Raw genomic sequence first — 18,160 nt, 5'->3', positions numbered from 1 at the left:
TTACTTTGATATCAATGCATGAGAATCACCTTTTGATGGTGCAAATGCAACTTCAAGGCAATTTGACGACTGCACCACACACTGGCGATTCCAGTATGGGTTTAGTGGGTTCAGCTGAACCCATACTGAACTTGGGAAAAAGTCGTAATTTAGAGGGGAAAAAAATTAAGTTAAATACAAAATGCAACTGATAATAACACTCATATCTATCTGTGGCTCAGCGGTCATACATTTCACGTGTAAAGCTTCCCTCAAAATTGGGGACGCGGGATCAAACCTCTTACCAAACCATTTATAAGTATTATTTTACACCATCATCCTTTTAGTTAATAGAAGTATTATTTTATATTATTTTCTTTTAAAAAGAGTATTATATTATATTTACTTCATTTTATTATTGTATACGTATTACTTTTTTCCTTATAATTAAAATCAAACAATATATACATGTATTATTTTACACCATCATACTTTTATTTTGTACAAGTATTATATTACCTCCGTTTCATATTTTTTATAATTTCATAAAAAAATAATATGAAACAAAGGTAGTATATAATATTCTGATAAAAATCAGTTAACAAAAAACATTTCTTGTCCAAAAGAGTTAAATAAAAAAAATAAAAAAAAAATAAAAAAAAACTGTTATATACGAGAACTTCGAGAGTCCGAAACCATAATGACAAATTCCTAGAATCGCCACTGGCACCACATCCTCAAAACAGTAGTTGTACCAGCACCAACTACTCCTACTTTAATATTTGGTGATCCAGCAGCCCTATATAAGCAAACATATTAGATATTTAGGGCTATAAAAGCAAAACAAATAGTCAGGGTAATTACACAACTTAAATTACAACCAACTAAGAAAGATAACTCCAAAAATCAGTGAAAAAAAGGCAAATAATTCAGTCATGAAAAAGATACAAAATACCAAAAATGTATCATAGAAACATGTATCAGCAAATAGATACCAATAAAGATATTAAGAGCAGTAGTATGCCTATTCAAAATCCTCAAGTCAGAACTAGAAGAAAAATTTCAGAAGTAAAAGGGTATCAGCCTCTATGATAACCAAAAGGAAATGAACTAAGTAATTCTGTACAGAAACTACTCCTATTCATTGCTAGTCCAATAATTTTTGACGAGTGAAAAAGACCAATCAAGGAATTAAATTTGTTATCTTTGGTAAGTTCTCAAGGAATTAAACAATATAGGACCAGTTACATACCATTGCTAGCTAAATCGTGTACCTCAGGGAGCAACACATTCAAATTTAAACTTCTAAACAAATCATTAATTGGCCATTGAAAATTATGTTACACCACATTCTGTTACAAAGGAAGAGAATGGGTAAACAAAGAGAAGTGTTTCTATAGGTGGACGGAAAAAAGGCACTAAAAACTGAAATCCAAAAAAGGTGGAATGTCAGCCATATAACTTCTTCTTCTTCTTCTTCTTCTTTTTTTTTTTTTTTTTTTTTAAGAAGTCAGCCATATAACTCATTTTTAACAGTTTGGAGGATGTAAGTCATCAAGAATCTTAAAGTTTTCAATAATAAAAGGGACTGTACGACAGAAACCAAAAACTCTTTACAGCAAGTTGTTATGCTAACCTCCATGTGTCAAGAAATACCAATCCTGCCTCAGGAGAAGTGATAATGATCCAGTTAAATTTAGTGTCTGTAGTAGTCAGTAAACAGATCAACAGAAATTCGCTTAGATATGAGAATTTCAATAAGTCTACAAAGTTCCAGGCATGATAAGTGCCGAACAGGGTATGATAATGATTAGCCGAAATAGCAGGATACAACTATACTGTGCTCACACGAAATTCGTGAAGAGAATTAGAGGTCGAGTTACCCAATATCTTAAGGTCATATAACCATCGATGATGAAGCTTTGGATGTTACATATACCTAAGATTAAATTTATCAAACACGGAACTATCAATTGAATCTTATCTGTCATCTCTAAAAGAATAATCATTCGTTAATTCAAAAGTATTGGAATATGAAGCCATTTCCATATAAAAGATTTTTGTTTTTTTTTTTAAAAAAAAAAAAAAAACATGCAATGATCTCTTAACTAACACATCGTTCCTGAGCACTGTCTTCACTTACTTAAGGGTTGGTGCACGGGTTTTCTGACTGGTAACTAAGATATGAGACTTAATAGAAGCCACCTCCAATCATTTCCAACACAAGCCTCTTTCCCTAGCCAATCTAATTAACCAAACAGCTTTCAGATTTCAGGACTACTCCTATCCTACAATTGACTTTTAAGTTAAAGACAATATGTCAAGTATTCTACAACAATTTCATAAATTGTTAGCTCTGAATTCAAGGTAAGACAATATGTTGAGTATTCTACAACAATATCATAAATTGTTAGCTCTGAATTCAAGGTAATGATTATTTGTAGGATAGACCAAGTTAACAGAATTAGTTAAAGATAATGTGATAAAATACTTAAACATGGCCACAAACTGTCAAGAGAAGAGCCAGTCACAATTAATGTTGAGGGAAGCTTGTCAATAAGAGGACCCTGTGCATGTTCAATAAGAGGAAATTCCAAACAGTGTATCCCATATTTTTCCTGCAGCCAAAACTCGCAATGTCAATACCAGAAGACAAACAGTGGAAGCTATTTCTATGCCATAATTTAAAAAAAATAAAATAAAAATAAATAAAAATAAATAAAAAAAAAATGGAAAAAAAAAGAGGAAATTGGCAAACACCAAAATGTCTATTAATCGATTATTCAAGTATGGTTCAACCATATGTCATTTCCAAGATATGCATTAATCTCAATCAATTAAATGCAAAGACTACAACATTGCCATAAGCTATCAAATTATTAACACGAATATGAATAGCTAATAAAATTGGAACTAAGAGTGCCCACTTACAAGCACATGATTGATTCATTAATTGGACATCTTTCGTGTTTGAACATCTTTGAACTGTAACTTGTGTGGACACCGACATTTGACAAACTTTCGTGTTTTAGGACTTCTATGACTGCTAACACTGTCAGCCATAAAATCATGGCCCTTTATTGCTAAGAACTCAAATGACTTGTTTAACTCCTCTGCTAAAAAAGAAAACGCAATAGCAAGCAGAAGGTTCTAATTAAGAGGGTTTTACTCAAGATCTCTCTTTCCAGTCAAATAGCCATATAAACTAAGTTGCATATTCAAAATGAAAGGAAAATAAAAGGGCTTTTCCATATGCTAAGGGTTTGCTCCAAGCTTAAGAATTAAAGGGAATTAGTGTACTTATTAATGTAATTAAATTTTTAAAAAAAAAGACAAATGAGAAGAAAAAATGAAATTGAGGATATTTCAAAGGTGGAGATCGTATGGTTTTACACATTACAAACTTGTTTCACATGAACGGTATGGTGATCTTAGGGAAATATATGCGGAAAATGAATATAACAGGAGAATTATGGGAGAGCAGTTCAAGAGTTAGAAGTAGATATTATTTGTATTTCGTAAGTTCCTGCTAATGACGCTTTATGTTTAGCACCAAGCTGCTCTTATAAATCATGGTCAAGTTGTTAAAGAACAATGTGGCATCACATCACCACATAATTAAAACAACATACTCCCTCTATCCGGGAATAGTGTTCACATTGTTGGAATACATAGATTGAGTCAGCAGCCACCTCAGCACGATGAAGCTACAACATCAACAAACTTCCACCTCAGCAATTAGTTTACAGCTCAGGTTTTAGTTTGTTAGAAAAGTTGTTAGAGTTTGTTAGAACTTGTAACTAACTATAGTATAAATGCTTTTCTCATGTTGTATTCTTCATTCATTCAATCATAATAAACTTCTATCTTCTTCCTCAAGCTTTCTTTTCCTTTGTATTTTCTGGAGAATTTCTCCAAACTGAAGTTCAACTGATGAACTTCAACATGGTATCAGAGCATAATTTTGCTCGTTTTTGATCCAAATTCCGCATTATCTTCTTCAAATTTCTTTGTCCTTCCTCTTTCTGAACTTGTTTTCAGATTTTCTTTTGATATTTTCTTGATTTGATCGATTTGCTTCAACAATGGCACCACGAAATTCTGGAAATAATTCTGCAAATTCAGATGCAAATGCAGAAAATGATCCTACACAGAATCCAAATCCAGTCTTCTATTTTGAGCAATTCAGATTTATCAACTTCAAAATTGGTCAATATTGTGTTTGATGTAAGCAGTTTCAACGACTGGAAACGATCTATGATCATTGCATTGTCAGCTAGAAACAAATTGAGTTTTGTTGATGGAGGTTTGAATCAACCTTCAAATAATTCTCCAAACTTTAAAATCTGGGTTAGAGTTAACAATCTGATGATTTCCTGGATTCTGAACTCACTTGATCCTTCGATTGCTCGAACAGTTCTTTACTTGAAGACATCAAGGTTAATTTGCCTGGATTTGGAAGAAAGATTCAGTCAATCTTCTGGAGCTCAGTTATTTTTCAGTACAACAGCTGATAGCAGACATTTTTCAGACATTTTTCTGGATTCTGAAGGTATTCCTGAATTCTACACTAGAATTTAGCAATTATGGGATCAATTAGATGGATTAGATCCATTGGCTGCTTGTGTATGTACTGGTTGTAATTGCAATTTGACACAACAATTGCTTAAGTCTCAGCAAAATCAAAGACTTATTCATTTTTTGATGAAAGTTCATGACAAATACTCTCACACAAAGAGTACTATTCTCATGATGATCCTCTGCCAACTGTATCTAAGGCATACAGTTTATTGCTCCAAGAGCAAACTCACATGAGTTTGAGTAATATCAAGAATCAGCAAAACTCAGAGTCAGCAGCATTTTATGCTAAGAAATTCAATGACAGTAAGAGTCAGTTCAGCAACAACAGATTTTCTTATTCTCAAGGAGGAGCAGGACAATCAACTGATTCTGGCTCAGGAGGTTCAAACACAAGAAATTTTGTTTACACAAGAAACAATTTATATTGTGATTATTGCAAAATGAGGAATCACACCAGAGATAAATGTTTCAAGTTGCATGGATATCCATCTGATTTCAAGAACAAAGAAAACAGAGTTGCAGCATCAGCTCAGCTAGATGAAGCTAGTCTCTCTGAGTTAGCAGATCTTGTCAATCTGTCAGTCACACAAGATCAGCATAAACAAATTCTACAGTATCTTGATAAGCAACAGTCTGCTGAGCAAGGTTGACTCTCTGGAGGTTCAAGTTCCCTTGGCTTAGCAGCAACTTCTCACTTGGCAGGTAATTTCTGTCTAGCTTCTTCTCTAATTCCTAAATGGATTTTAGACAGTGGAGCCTCAGATCACGTGTGTGCTGATATTTCAGTGTTTGATTCACATTCAAAGATTGATTGTGAAAGATTCATAACAATACTAGATGGAAAGAAATTAAAAATTGAACATACAGGAACTATTTTACTCAAATTAGGCATTATTCTTAAAAATGTCTTACATGTTCCTGGTTTTCATTTTAACTTGATTTCTATATCAAAGTTATGCAAAGACATTTCAGGATCTGTATCATTTACTAATGATACATGCTTACTTCAAGGCCCTTCTTTGATCAGTCCAATAGTGCTTGGTAGATTGGACAAAGGATTATACAGTCTCAGTGAAGATCATTTGAGTGGAAATAATGTTGTTTAACTTGGGAATTATAGTTTAACTGCAGTTGAGGAAGCCAAATTTTGGCATCTTCGTTTAGGTCATATGTCTTTTGACAAAGTAAAGTCGATAAAAGGTACTGATGTACATGGTTGTCTAGCAGAGAACTTGTGTCAAATCTGTCCTCTAGCTAAACAGTCTAGGTTTTCTTTTCCTACTAGCGTAATAAAAACTTGTAAGCCTTTTGAGCTTGTTCACATAGATGTATGGGGACCATACACTCATGTTACACACACTGGTTGTAACCAATTTCTCACAATTGTAGATGATTTCTCAAGAATGACTTGGATTCATTTCATGAAAAATAAAAGTGATTCTGTTTTTATTATGAGTCAATTTCTTACTAATGTGAAAACTCAGTTTTCTTCCAAGGTTTTGGCTGTAAGATCAAATACTGCTCCTGATCTTACAGAAGGCAGCATGAAACATTTGCTTTTGCAGCATGGTATTTTACAGCAAAAGTCTTGCAGTGACACACCCCAACAAAATGGGGTGGTTGAAAGAAAACACAAGCATCTTTTGGAAACTGGTAGAGCTTTATACTTTCAGTCAAGGGTTCCGGCTCGTTTTTGGGGTGATTACATATTGGCAGTTGCTTACTTGATTAACAGAATGCCATTAAAATCCATTGATTCACTCACACCCTATGAGAGATTATATGGTTCTGTTCCAACACTTTCACATTTGAATGCTTTTGGCTGTCTTTGTTATGTGTCCACATCTAAAGTTCATAGAACTAAACTTGATCCTAGGGCCACTCCTTGTGTTTTTCTTGGTTACCCTCCCAACCAAAAGGCTTATAAAGTTCTGAACCTAGCCACAAACAAGGTTATCATTTCAAGAGATGTCATTTTCTATGAAAAACATTTTCCTTTCCATTTCTCTTCCTCTCCACACAAAAATTATGCCAATAAATTTTTTCTTCCTATAAACACTCCTATTTCCCAAAATCCCATAGATATCCCTGATATACTTTCTGATGACAGCACATTTGCTGATCCTGTTCCTGTCTCTTCTGCTCCTGATTCTTTCAATTCTCATCAAATTCCTTTGGATACTATTTCTTCTCCAATTTTGCCAAATACCTCAGATGTTCCAACTGAAATTAATCTAAAAAAATCTTCTAGGATCAGTAAAACACCAAATCACTTTTCTGATTACTGTCTTGCTGCAACTGATCATTGGTGCAATCTTGTTTCTTTTGATTCTCTACCTGAAAAGAAACAGCTTGAGATAGCAGTTCATCAATCTCTTGTTGAGCCAACTGTTATAAAGAGGCTGCAGGCAACTCTTATTGGGAAGAAGCCATGGATAAAGAACTTTTTGCACTAAACAAGAACAACACTTGGGACATTGTTATGTTACCTAAAGGGAAGAAAGCTATAAGCTGCAAATGGGTGTATAGAATCAAGAAAAATGCTGATGGTAGCATTGAAAGATACAAAGCTAGACTTGTTGCAAAGGGTTTTACACAAAAATATGGGGTTGATTATGAAGAAACATTCTCTCTTGTTGTTAAAATGGCAACAATTAGGTGTTTGATATCTTTGGCAACACAAAACAATTGGAAATTGTTTCAACTAGATATAAATAATGCTTTTCTTCATGGCTCTCTTCATGAAGAGGTTTATATGAAGATACCAGAAGGGGTTTTAGCTCCAGCAGGACATGTTTGCAGGCTTAAAAGGTCTTTATATGGCCTTAACAAGGCTTCTAGGCAATGGTTTGCCAGATTGGTTGAAGAATTGAAGTTTCAGGGATTTTCTCAATCAAAGAATGATTATTGTCTTTGTCTGAAGAAAGATGCAGATGATATTGTTTTGGTTGCTGTTTATGTTGATGACATAATCATTATAGGATCAAACATTCATTTGATTTCTAATTTAAAAAGTCATTTGCACAAGACTTTCAGCATCAAAGATTTGGGAGAGCTACATTATTTTCTTGGTATAGAAAGTTGTAAATGTGACAATGGTTATGTGTTGACTCAGAGTAAATTTACCAAAGAACTTTTGTAGGATTGTGAGTTTGATCTTTCTAAGCTTGCTAATGCACCATTGCTAATCGAGGGTCGAAGCTAGGTCGTTGAGGCTAACCCCTACCCAAGGTCAAACAATATTTATAAACACTTAACCAACCCTATACTAGTATATGGTAAGTCAAGGGTCGAACCCAAAGGAATGGTGGGCTATTGTCTATTGTCTATAGTCAAGCTATCCCGAAGTCTAGAAATAGGGTATGAATTCTATACTAGGACAAACTCGGCAAATAAACGAGAAGAAATCAAATGCAATAAGCACTAGGGCTAGGATCCACATGTTAGTCATAATGGAATCAACTACTTGGGAGGTCAAATTGGCTAAGTCAAGCAATGTGAGGGAAGATCAATCATGCAACCAATAGAGCATATCAAGCTATTCTCCTAGAGGTCTAACTAGTGTCAACTACGATAAACTCTAGCTAGGAAACATCACAAGACACCTCAATCGTGTAAATGCAAGCCACAAATCAATGGTCCGTATCAATGTGAACTTACAATACAATCTAGTGCAACAATCAAAGTTAGCTACTCTTTAATTAATCACACACATGCACATGATCATCAACCAAATTTAATCACATCATCAACTCCATCAATTTTCCCCAATTAGCATTAATCCATTACTCATACATGCTTCCCCATTACCCTAGCAATATAACTACTCACAATCCATAGAAATCAAGATCAAAACAAAGCTAAACAACAAATTCATCATGATCAAATTGAACAACCTAAAATCAAATACAAATCAATCAAACTTTAATCAAACTTGAACATTCAACAAAACAATTGAAATCAAACTAAAGATCAAACTAAATATTGAATTAACGAAAAGGAAATCTTACAATCTTGATCAAAGATCAAAGGAATTAAAGAAAGCTTCAATCATCAACAATCCACCATGAATTTCTCTCTCTAAAACCAAGAGTTTCTCTCTTTAAAATCTCTCTAATTTGATCAAAAACTAATTCTAATTCTATTCTAATTCTTCTCTAATGATTCTCTCTCTAAAAATAGAAGGAAAGACTATATATAGGAAAGATACAAAAGAAGAAGTAGTTAGATCGTCCCAAAAGAAACCCCGGAAGGTGCGGTCGCATCAAGGAAAAGGCGTGGCCGCGGGAAAAAGGGTAAGGAACAGGGGCAAGAGGAGGTGCGCCCGCACCACCATATGGTGCGCCCGCACCACCCTGGTGCGTGGCCGCACCACCCTCGTGCGCGGTCGCACCACCCTCGTGGGCACTTTCTCTCTTTCTTCATCCTAGCTCATCCTCGTGCGCTCGTCTTGGTGATGATGATGAACACTAAGGTAGGCAGTCTTGAAATCGATATTTTGGTGGGTTCATGGCAAAGATGATGCCCCCACCGCATGCGTGCACCGATCTCTTGACTTGCACCTTGCGTTCCTTCAAACTTGATGAGAAATATGAGAGGAAGGCTCGGGAATCCTTGGAAACACGATCATAACCTAAAAACAAACGAAAACAAACAAATAAAAGGGAAAAAGAACAAATAAACAAAGAAATGCACAAAACAAGGAAACTAACTACGGAAAGCACAAACTAACGAAATAAAGAACAAAACTAAGAAAAATAAGGAAAAGAGCTATAAAATAGAATGAAAATCATCCTAAAAGAGATCAAATGAGTGCCATAAATGACACTCATCAATTGCCTTCCACATTGAAGCTTCTTTCTGATCAAGGTGATTTATATGACAATCCTGCTCTCTATAGGTGTTATGTTGGGAAACTGAACTTTCTCACTAATACAAGACCTGATCTTGCATTTGCTGTTCAATCTTTGAGTCAGTTTATGCACTCTCCAAGAATTTCTCATGTTCAAGCTCTTCATCATACCTTAAGATATGTTGCTAGCACTGTAGGTCAAGGTATTCTGCTTAAGGCTACAGATTAGCTTACTCTGAGAGCTTTTTGTGACTCTGATTGGGCTGCTTGTCCATCTATAAGGAAGTCTGTAACTGGTTATGTCATGCTTCTAGGAAGTTCACCTATTTCTTGGAAGTCCAAGAAGCAAAGTACCACTTCTAAAAGTTCAGCTGAGGCTGAATACAGAGCCATGTTACATGCTTCTGGTGAGGTTGATTGGCTTGTCAGACTTCTTTCTGAGTTAGGTTTGTTTGACTTAAAGCCTGTCAAGCTATATTGTGATAGTCAATCTGCTATTCATATAGCTAAAAATCCAGTTTTCCACGAGAGAACAAAGCACATTGAAGTGGATTTCCATTTCACAAGAGATAAGGTTCTAGAGGGTTTGATTGAACTTTGTTAAATACCTACAGGACAACAACTTGCTGATGTTTTTACTAAACAACTATCTGTTTCTCAACAGCAAGATTTGTTATCCAAACTTGGCATGGTGTTCTCTCCCCTGCCAAGTTTGAGGGGGGTGTTGGAATACATAGCTTGAGTCAGCAGCCACCTCAGCACGATGAAGCTACAGCATCAACAAACTTCCACCTCAGCAATTAGTTTACAGCTCAGCTTTTAGTTTGTTAGAAAAGTTGTTAGAGTTTGTTAGAACATGTAACTAACTCTAGTATAAATGCTTTTCTCATGCTGTATTCTTCATTCATTCAATCATAATAAACTTCTATCTTCTTCCTCAAGCTTTCTTTTCCTCTGTATTTTCTGGAGAATTTCTCCAAATTGAAGTTCAACTGATGAACTTCAACACACATTAATAATCCAAATCACACTACTAATGAGCAATTAATTCCACACAGAGGGAGTAGCATTCCCTCCGAACAAAGGGATTATAAATTTTAAGGTTTGATTTCTATATTGAAGTACAAATAGAGTTTTGAGTAATTATCATCTTGTGATCATTCCTATTTCTATAGTACTAATTCGTTAATAAATAGGAAAAATTGCTCCCATTAATCTGAACTTTACCTCATCCGCCGAAAATAATCCCAACTTTGGATTATTATCTATCACTCCCAACTTTAAGGGGTATTAATTTTTGTTGCACCCAACAGGTCATCTAACCTGATGTAGCAGGTTACCTAGACACGTGTCAACACGTGATAGGTCCAAAATAAAAAAACAAAAACAAAAATAAAAATTAAAACAAAAATTAAAAAAAAAAGGAAAAATACCCAGCCCCCCACCTTATCCCGGAAAACACCACACCCCCACCCCCACCCCGCCGGAAAATCGGCCCCCTCCCCGAAAACCCCTCCCCCGCTACCGAAAACTGCCGCCCAGCCACCCCTTCCCTTCCCCCACCCCCGATAACCCCTCCCCAGCCCCGATAACACCCCTCCCCAGCCCCGATAACCCCTTCCCAGCCCCCGATAACCCCTCCCCACCCCCGATAACCCCTCCCAAGCCTCTGATAACCCCTGCCCAGCCCCGAAAACCCCTCCCCAGCCCCCGATAACCCTTCCCCAGCCACCGATAACCCCTCCCCACCCTCGAAATCGGCGAAACCCAGCCACGAAATCAGCGACGCCTAGCCACGAAATCGGCCATAAACGGCCGAAATAGGCCTGTTTAGGGTATTCAGCCCCAACATCGGCCATTTGTGGCCAATATCGACCATTTTTTGCCATCAGTGGTGCTGGTTTGGTGTGCGTCGGTGGTGTTCGTGTGGTGGTGGGTGTGGTGTTCGTGTGGTAGGGGTGCTGCTGGGTTGTTCTTACTATTTTTTTTTTTTTTACATTTTTCTTTTTTTATTTTCTTTATTTTTCTCAACCAATTACATATTGACACGTGTGCAAAAAAAAATAATCACAAATGTTTACCTGATTTACCGGCTGCAAGTCATTTGGGTGCAATAGAAATTAATACCCCCTAAAGTTGGGAGTGATAGATAATAAACGAAAGTTGTGATTAATTTCGGCGGACGAGGCAAAGTTCAGATTAATGGGAGCAATTTTTCCTAATAAATAAGCAAATCAAACGAAAAAAATACTTATCTTAAAGTTGTGTGGACCAAATTGTCAATTGCCGCGTCGTGGAAACCACTGACCTAATAGACAATTCCGCGCTACCTCGGTATAGTAGACGTGTGGTGGCCCTCCAAGATAAGCACAACATTGCAATTTGTGTGCACTCACAAACCCGACTAGACCTAGAATACTTGCCTAAAAATCGAAGGGATATTTTTAAGAAAAGGTAAGAAAGATGGCGGATTTTTGTTATGTATTTCGGAGGTGTATAAGGTTTATTTATAAGGTAATGGAGGGAGCAAAATGACCAGCAATTAAAGGGGAAACGGTCATCAATTAAGTGGTGTAACATCCACCCATTAATCCCCCATAAGAGCTAGCTTTAACCAACATTAAAAGGTGTAACGAGTAGTCTTTAGCCAATAAGTAGGCAATAACATTAATCAGCAATAATACCCATTAAAATAGCAATAAGAGGAAGCTAAAATCAAGGGATCCCAATAGTCAATAAATCCCAACAGTCAAAACTCAAAAGAATAAATATTGTAACTTTCTTTGCTTTTACTTCAAAAACTTCCAACATACTTAACCCATTAATCCCATTATCTAAAATGATTAATGTGTTATTCTGGATACACCATTCATTCGGCCTGGTAAGACACTGCATGTAATAATCATCGGTTCTCATTTCAATTATTGTTTTTCATTTACGACTTATAAAGAACAATGTTCAATAAAATGATCCTTTTGAACTGACAATGCATAGATAAAACGCACCAATTGAACAAAATACTTCCAATTCTTCCAAATTTCCATCTCACAACAAATTATCCCTAACTCCTCGACATTCTAATTAACCCTTAGTTCTTTTTATAGCACTAATTTAATAAAATTCTAAATCAAACCCTTAAGAATACCCATAATTTGAATCAACTACAGCAAACCAAAACGCATAAAAATAACTCCAATAAATCAAATAAAGGGAATTTCAGCAATTTCAAGTAATTTCAATTACAAAAACGAAATGCAGGGATATTGAACAATGGAATTTGACAATCAAGCTAAGTGACATTACCAAAGCATTGATCAGCTTAGCATTCTTGCCACGTTCTCTGGTAACGACAACTTTAGGGGTCAATTGCGAAGATGAAGATGCCTGAATTGAAAAGAAAGGAAGAAGATTTTGATGACGAAGCTTTGTGAAAGAAGAAGGGGGAGACAAAAATGGAGGAGAAAAAAAAGTTTTAAAAGTGAGCGAAGCCATTTTAGAATAAACGGGAAAGGAGAACTTCATGAAATTAGAAGCCAGCCGGTACTAAGGCGTATAGCCAGAGCAATAATCAAACCGAGAATATCCCCGTTTACCTAGGAGGTGCTCGATCAGCAGATGGAAAGAATCAAAATGCCGTCATGCTCATTTGATGGTAAAGGGGATCCAAAGCGGCATGTGGCGGCTTTTGAGAGCCATATGCTGCTGTATACTGATACCGATGTTGTGTGGTGCAAGGTATTTCCAACGACATTAACGGGTCCCGCTTCGGATTGGTTTTCCAACTTGGAACCAGGGTCAATTAATTGCTTTGATACTTTGGTCGAACTGTTAACCGGTAAATATATCAGCAACAGCGCCCGACAGAGAACTTCTGGAGAATTGATGGTAGTTAAGCATAAGAAAGATGAGTCACTCAGGGACTTCATAAGACGATTCAATAATGAGGCCAATATAATTCCGAAATTACAGCAATAAATAGATGTAATGGCTTTAATGAGTGGCTTAGGTGACAATGACTTCAAGAAATACATGGCGAGGAAATCTTTCCCAATCTGGGCGTGGCGTTTGGTAAAGCTCACGAATACATAAAGAGTGAGAAGCTATTGAAGACTAGTAGTCAGATAGCATCACCCGAACCCTCTCGAAGGCAAAACGACAATGTTACGCCTAACTCTTATGCTAGTGTAATGAATAGACTGCAGCAAAATCAACAGAGGGCCGGTAGGCCGTCCAAAGGTCTAGGCCGGTACAGTAGTTACACGCAGTTAAATACGCCTAGAGCCGCCATATATTCAACAAATCAGCACAAAGAAGACTAGACTCGACCGACACCAATGATAACAAAGGGTCGAGATACGAAAAAGTATTGCATGTTTCACAGGGATGTCGATCATTACACCGAAGAGTGTACTCAATTGAAGGAAAATATAGAAGACCTCATCAAAAAGGGGCACTTATCACAATACCGGGCTCAAGCACGGTCAAGCTGGCAGCAAGCCCCACAACCCAGACAAACCGAGTACCAAAAGCAGGGTGACTTGTCCATGCAGGACGACACTTATCGGCGTAATCACGCTGGGGAATACCGGCAGGGTAATAACATGTCAGGCCCCAAAATCACAATAGAGGTTATTACCGGTGGTCCAGTGCATGGGGGTTCAGTCAGCGGGGCAAAGAAGAGTCTGTCAGAGCACGGGCATACAGTGCATGCACTGGGGATAGATGAGCGACTCAGGTTAGCCTCAATCCCTTCAGTATCTTTCTCAGAAGCAGATGCTAGAGGCCTAGTATTTCCTCACGATGATCCTTTGGTTCTAATCCTGGCAATTAATGGAGCTGAAATCAAGCGCGTATTAATCAATGGAGGAAGCTCAGCTAACATTTTGTTCGCAGAGGTATTCGATGCAATGAGGATAGGCCGGAAGTATTTAACGCCAGTGTCATACCCAGTCATTGGCTTTAATGGGTCTACAGTAAGACCAGAAGGAAGCATTGCTTTGTAGCTTAGAATTGGTGAAGATATGGTCGCCAGGGATGTCATGACAGAATTTCCGATAATTGATGTGCCCTCAACACACAACGCTATTGTCGGCAGACCGCTGATTCATGATATATAAGGAGTGGTTTCAACATACCATTTGACGATGGTGTATGTTTCAAATCTTGGGAGAATAGAGCGCGTTAGAGGAGGTCAAACAATGGCCAGGGAGTGTTATGTAACAGCTCTGAAGCAACCAAACCGGCAGCCCATCATTGAGGAGACAACGCAAAAAAGGGGACGAACTGCGTCCACACATGACCTAGCGATGGAGAATTTTGACACTCGGCCGGCAGCAGTTCCCCGTCCCTCGCAGGGAGGGGAGACAGTAGAAATTAAGTTGCAGCCTGGGGTGCTAGGAAGGGTAGTGCGAGTTGGATCCGATATGGATGTCAATACACGATGCCATTTAGTGGAACTTTTGCGAGAAAACGCAGATGTGTTTGCCTTCTCGGCAGACGAGATGCCTGAGATCCACCCTGACGTTATGGTACATAAGTTGAACGTGGACAGAAAGGCCAGGCCGGTTAGGCAGAAGAAGCGAAATTTCTCGACAGAGAAAATTAAAGCCATACAGGCCGAAGACAACAAATTGCTAACGGCAGGATTTATTGAGCCTTGCACATAGTAGTTATGGTAAAAAAAACCGTCAGGAAAATGGAGGATGTGCGTGGATTTTACGAACTTGAATGAAGCATGTCCAAAAGATTGCTACCCGTTACCCCGGATAGATAGGCTGGTAGACTCAACTTCCGGCCATGCTTTGCTCAACTTCATGGATGCCTTCTCTGCGTACCATCAAGTCAGCCTATATGAGCCAGATAGAACCAAAGCGGCTTTCATCACTGACGCCGGCGTATTTTATTATAAGGCAATACCGTTTGGGTTGCGAAACGCAGGAGCCACGTATCAGAAGTTAGTAGATAAGGTCTTCGCAAATCAGAAAGGGAGGAACGTAGAAGTATATGTCGATGATTCCATTGTAAAAAGCCGGTTAGCCACAAATCACGTTGCGGACCTAAAGGAAACATTCGAAACCCTGCGCCACTACCGGATGAAACTAAATCCAGAGAAGTGTGTCTTTGGAGTCCGGTCAGGGAAGTTCTTGGGGTTCATGGTTAGCGAAAGGGGGATAGATGCAAACCCAGATAAAATTGAAGCTATCCTTAGTCTACCGCAACCAAAATCAATAAAAGACATATAGAAGCTTACCGGACGCATGGCAGCGCTGACAAGGTTTATTAGCAAATTAGCTGATAAAGCCTTACCATTCTTTGTGGTTCTCCGCCAAAATAAAACATTTGTCTGGGGGGAAGAGCAGGCAAAAGCGTTGGAGGTGTTAAAAATCTATCTAAGGTCCCTACCGACTATAGCAAGGCCAGAACAAGGGGAGAGCCCGCAGTTATACATCTCGGCATCGCCGAAGACAGTCGCGGCAGTACTGCTAGTGGAACAGAAGAAAGCTCAAATGCCTATTTATTTTGTAAGCCACGTTTTGAACGCGGCCGAGAGGCCATATCCCCTAGCGGAAAAAATTGCGTATGTAGTAGTTATAGCAGCGCGAAAGCTGCGACCATACGTCGATGCGCATACCATTGAAATATTAACAAATCAACCGTTAGAAAAGTCTTTGCAAAAAATGGAAACATCTAGAAGATTGCTCAAATGGGCAGTAGAGTTGTCGGAATATGTGATAATTTATAAGCCGAGAGTATCGATAAAAGCTCAGGCATTGTCTGATTTCATTGTGGAAACATCCTACACAGAAGAAGAAGTTGTCGGGGTCTGGAAGATCTCTGTTGACGGTTCTTCTGCGTCAACTGGTTCAGGGGCCGGTATTGTTATGAATTCCCCGCAAGGGGACATATTTGAGTATGCTATCAAGTTCAAATTCAAGGCCTCAAATAACAAAGTTGAATACGAAGCGGCCTTGGTTGGAATACAGTTGTGTGTAGCTGCAGAGGCAAAACGGGTTGAGTTGACAACCGACTCACAGCTGGTAGCAAGCCATTTTGATGGTACGTACGAGGCCAAAGAGCAAACGATGATAGCATACCTAGCCAAGTTAAAGGCAATGACGGCCAAGCTGGAACAATTTGAAATTAAGTTGGTCCCGAGAGCTCAGAATACACAAGCAGACGCATTGGCAAAGTTGGCAAGTTCAAGCTTCAATGATCTACAACGCACCGTAATGGTAGAACTTTTGGAATGCAAAAGCATCGATAAAGAAAAAATTCCAGTAGAGGTGAACTGCGTAGATGGGGGCAGAGAATGGTACGACGACATTTTGGCCTATAAGGTGCATAATGACCTACCAACCGACAAAATTGAAGCCTAAAAGGTTAAAAAGATAGCATCTGGTTTGCTATGTTCAGGGGAATGCTGTATAAGCGGGGGTTCTCATTGCCATTACGAAGATGCATATCAGCTTATGAATCAGCTAGGCTGATAGAAGAAATACACGAAGGAGATTGTGGAAATCATGCTGGGGGACGATCAATGTCCTTAGAAGCGATGAAAAGAGGATATTACTGGCCAACAATGAATGCAGATACCTTAGGGTATGCGAAAAAGTGTGATAAATGTCAAAAGTTTGAGCCGGCAATAAACCAACCGCCAAACGACTTTACACCAATCATCAATCTGATCCCGTTTGCACAACGGGGAATGGATATTGTCGGGCCTTTCACATCAGCAACAGGAAACAGAAAATTTCTGAGGGTGGGAATAGACTACTTTACCAAATAGATAGAAGTAGAACCGGTTGTAAAGATAACAGCGGATGAGGTAAAGAAGTTCATCTGGAAGAGCATATTTACCCGTTTTGGACTACCGGTAGCAATGGTATTTGATCACGGCTCACAATTTGATTGCGGTCCAGTTAAGAATTTCCTGAGCATATACAAAGTCAAGTTTGCGTATGCAGTAGTATGTCACCCACAGTCAAGTGGCCAAGCGAGGCCGCAAATAAACAGATACTAATTGCGCTGAAAAGGAAGGTGGAAGACGCCAAGGGCTTGTCGGCAGATTTGATTCCTAAGATATTATGGGCAAATACAACGACAACAAAGGAAACAATAGGGGAATCACCATTTAACCTTGCTTTCGGCTCAGAAGCAGTTATCCCAGCTGAAGTCGGTCTCCCAACATTTCGCATCCAACATTTCTTTGAAGATCAAAATGACTTGCTCCTTAGGCAGCAGTTGGATTTCCTACCGGAGATAAGATTGACGACTGCCATCAAATCCGCAGCATACAAAAATCGCATGAGTCACGCGTATAACAAACGTGTGAATTACCGGCCTTTGGAAGATGGAGATTTGGTCTTACGAAGAACTGCAGCGACCGGTAAAGGAAATGTGGATGGCAAGCTCACTGCAAACTGGGAAGGACCCTATCAGGTGTACGAAACTATCCGACAGGGGTCATACCGGTTGATGACTTTGGAGGGAATACCGTTAAAAAAATTTTGGAATGCGAGTGTCTGAATGTCTGAGAACTTTTTGCTTAACATTTAGTATCGGCATGACATGTGGTCATGGTTTTGTACCGTCATTCTATCCTTTTTCTTAGTGGAACTTTCAACTTGTAATTTGTTTACAATTTTGGATACGGCCTTTAATAAAAGCAATGCGTACTATGAAATGTGGAACCATCCCCTACTTTCGATATGACTTGATAAACAGCCTAGCTAGCTGTCTCACTCATTC

At 38.4% G+C, this 18,160-nt stretch overlaps 4 protein-coding genes across 4 annotated transcripts; 3 read left to right on the top strand and 1 right to left on the bottom strand.

Annotated features, from left to right (window-relative positions):
* LOC145604042 (uroporphyrinogen-III synthase, chloroplastic-like) lies at positions 1 to 12,904 on the bottom strand. Its single transcript, XM_081659996.1, has 5 exons — positions 12,716 to 12,904; positions 2,518 to 2,597; positions 1,616 to 1,690; positions 714 to 778; positions 1 to 77 (listed from the first exon to the last, which is right to left on the bottom strand). Exons 1-5 carry the CDS (start codon positions 12,902 to 12,904, stop codon positions 1 to 3), a joined length of 486 nt encoding a protein of 161 aa, XP_081516122.1.
* Positions 12,905 to 13,746: 842 nt separating this feature from the next.
* LOC145604040 (uncharacterized) lies at positions 13,747 to 14,415 on the top strand. Its single transcript, XM_081659995.1, has one exon. The coding sequence runs from the start codon at positions 13,747 to 13,749 to the stop codon at positions 14,413 to 14,415; it is 669 nt and encodes a 222-aa protein (XP_081516121.1).
* A 1,254-nt stretch (positions 14,416 to 15,669) lies between these two features.
* LOC145604039 (uncharacterized) lies at positions 15,670 to 17,198 on the top strand. Its single transcript, XM_081659994.1, has 2 exons — positions 15,670 to 16,724; positions 16,826 to 17,198. The coding sequence occupies exons 1-2, from the start codon at positions 15,670 to 15,672 to the stop codon at positions 17,196 to 17,198; spliced, it is 1,428 nt and encodes a 475-aa protein (XP_081516120.1).
* Positions 17,199 to 17,380: 182 nt separating this feature from the next.
* On the top strand, positions 17,381 to 17,938 carry LOC145604038 (uncharacterized). Its single transcript, XM_081659993.1, has one exon. It carries the CDS (start codon positions 17,381 to 17,383, stop codon positions 17,936 to 17,938), a length of 558 nt encoding a protein of 185 aa, XP_081516119.1.
* Positions 17,939 to 18,160: the final 222 nt, after the last annotated feature.

Source organism: Chenopodium album, chromosome 22 (assembly GCF_948465745.1).
Source record: "Chenopodium album chromosome 22, dcCheAlbu1.1, whole genome shotgun sequence".
Taxonomy (NCBI): Eukaryota; Viridiplantae; Streptophyta; class Magnoliopsida; order Caryophyllales; family Amaranthaceae; genus Chenopodium; species Chenopodium album.
Note: the sequence above shows the minus strand (reverse complement) of the source record. Positions and strands in the feature narration are given on the sequence as shown.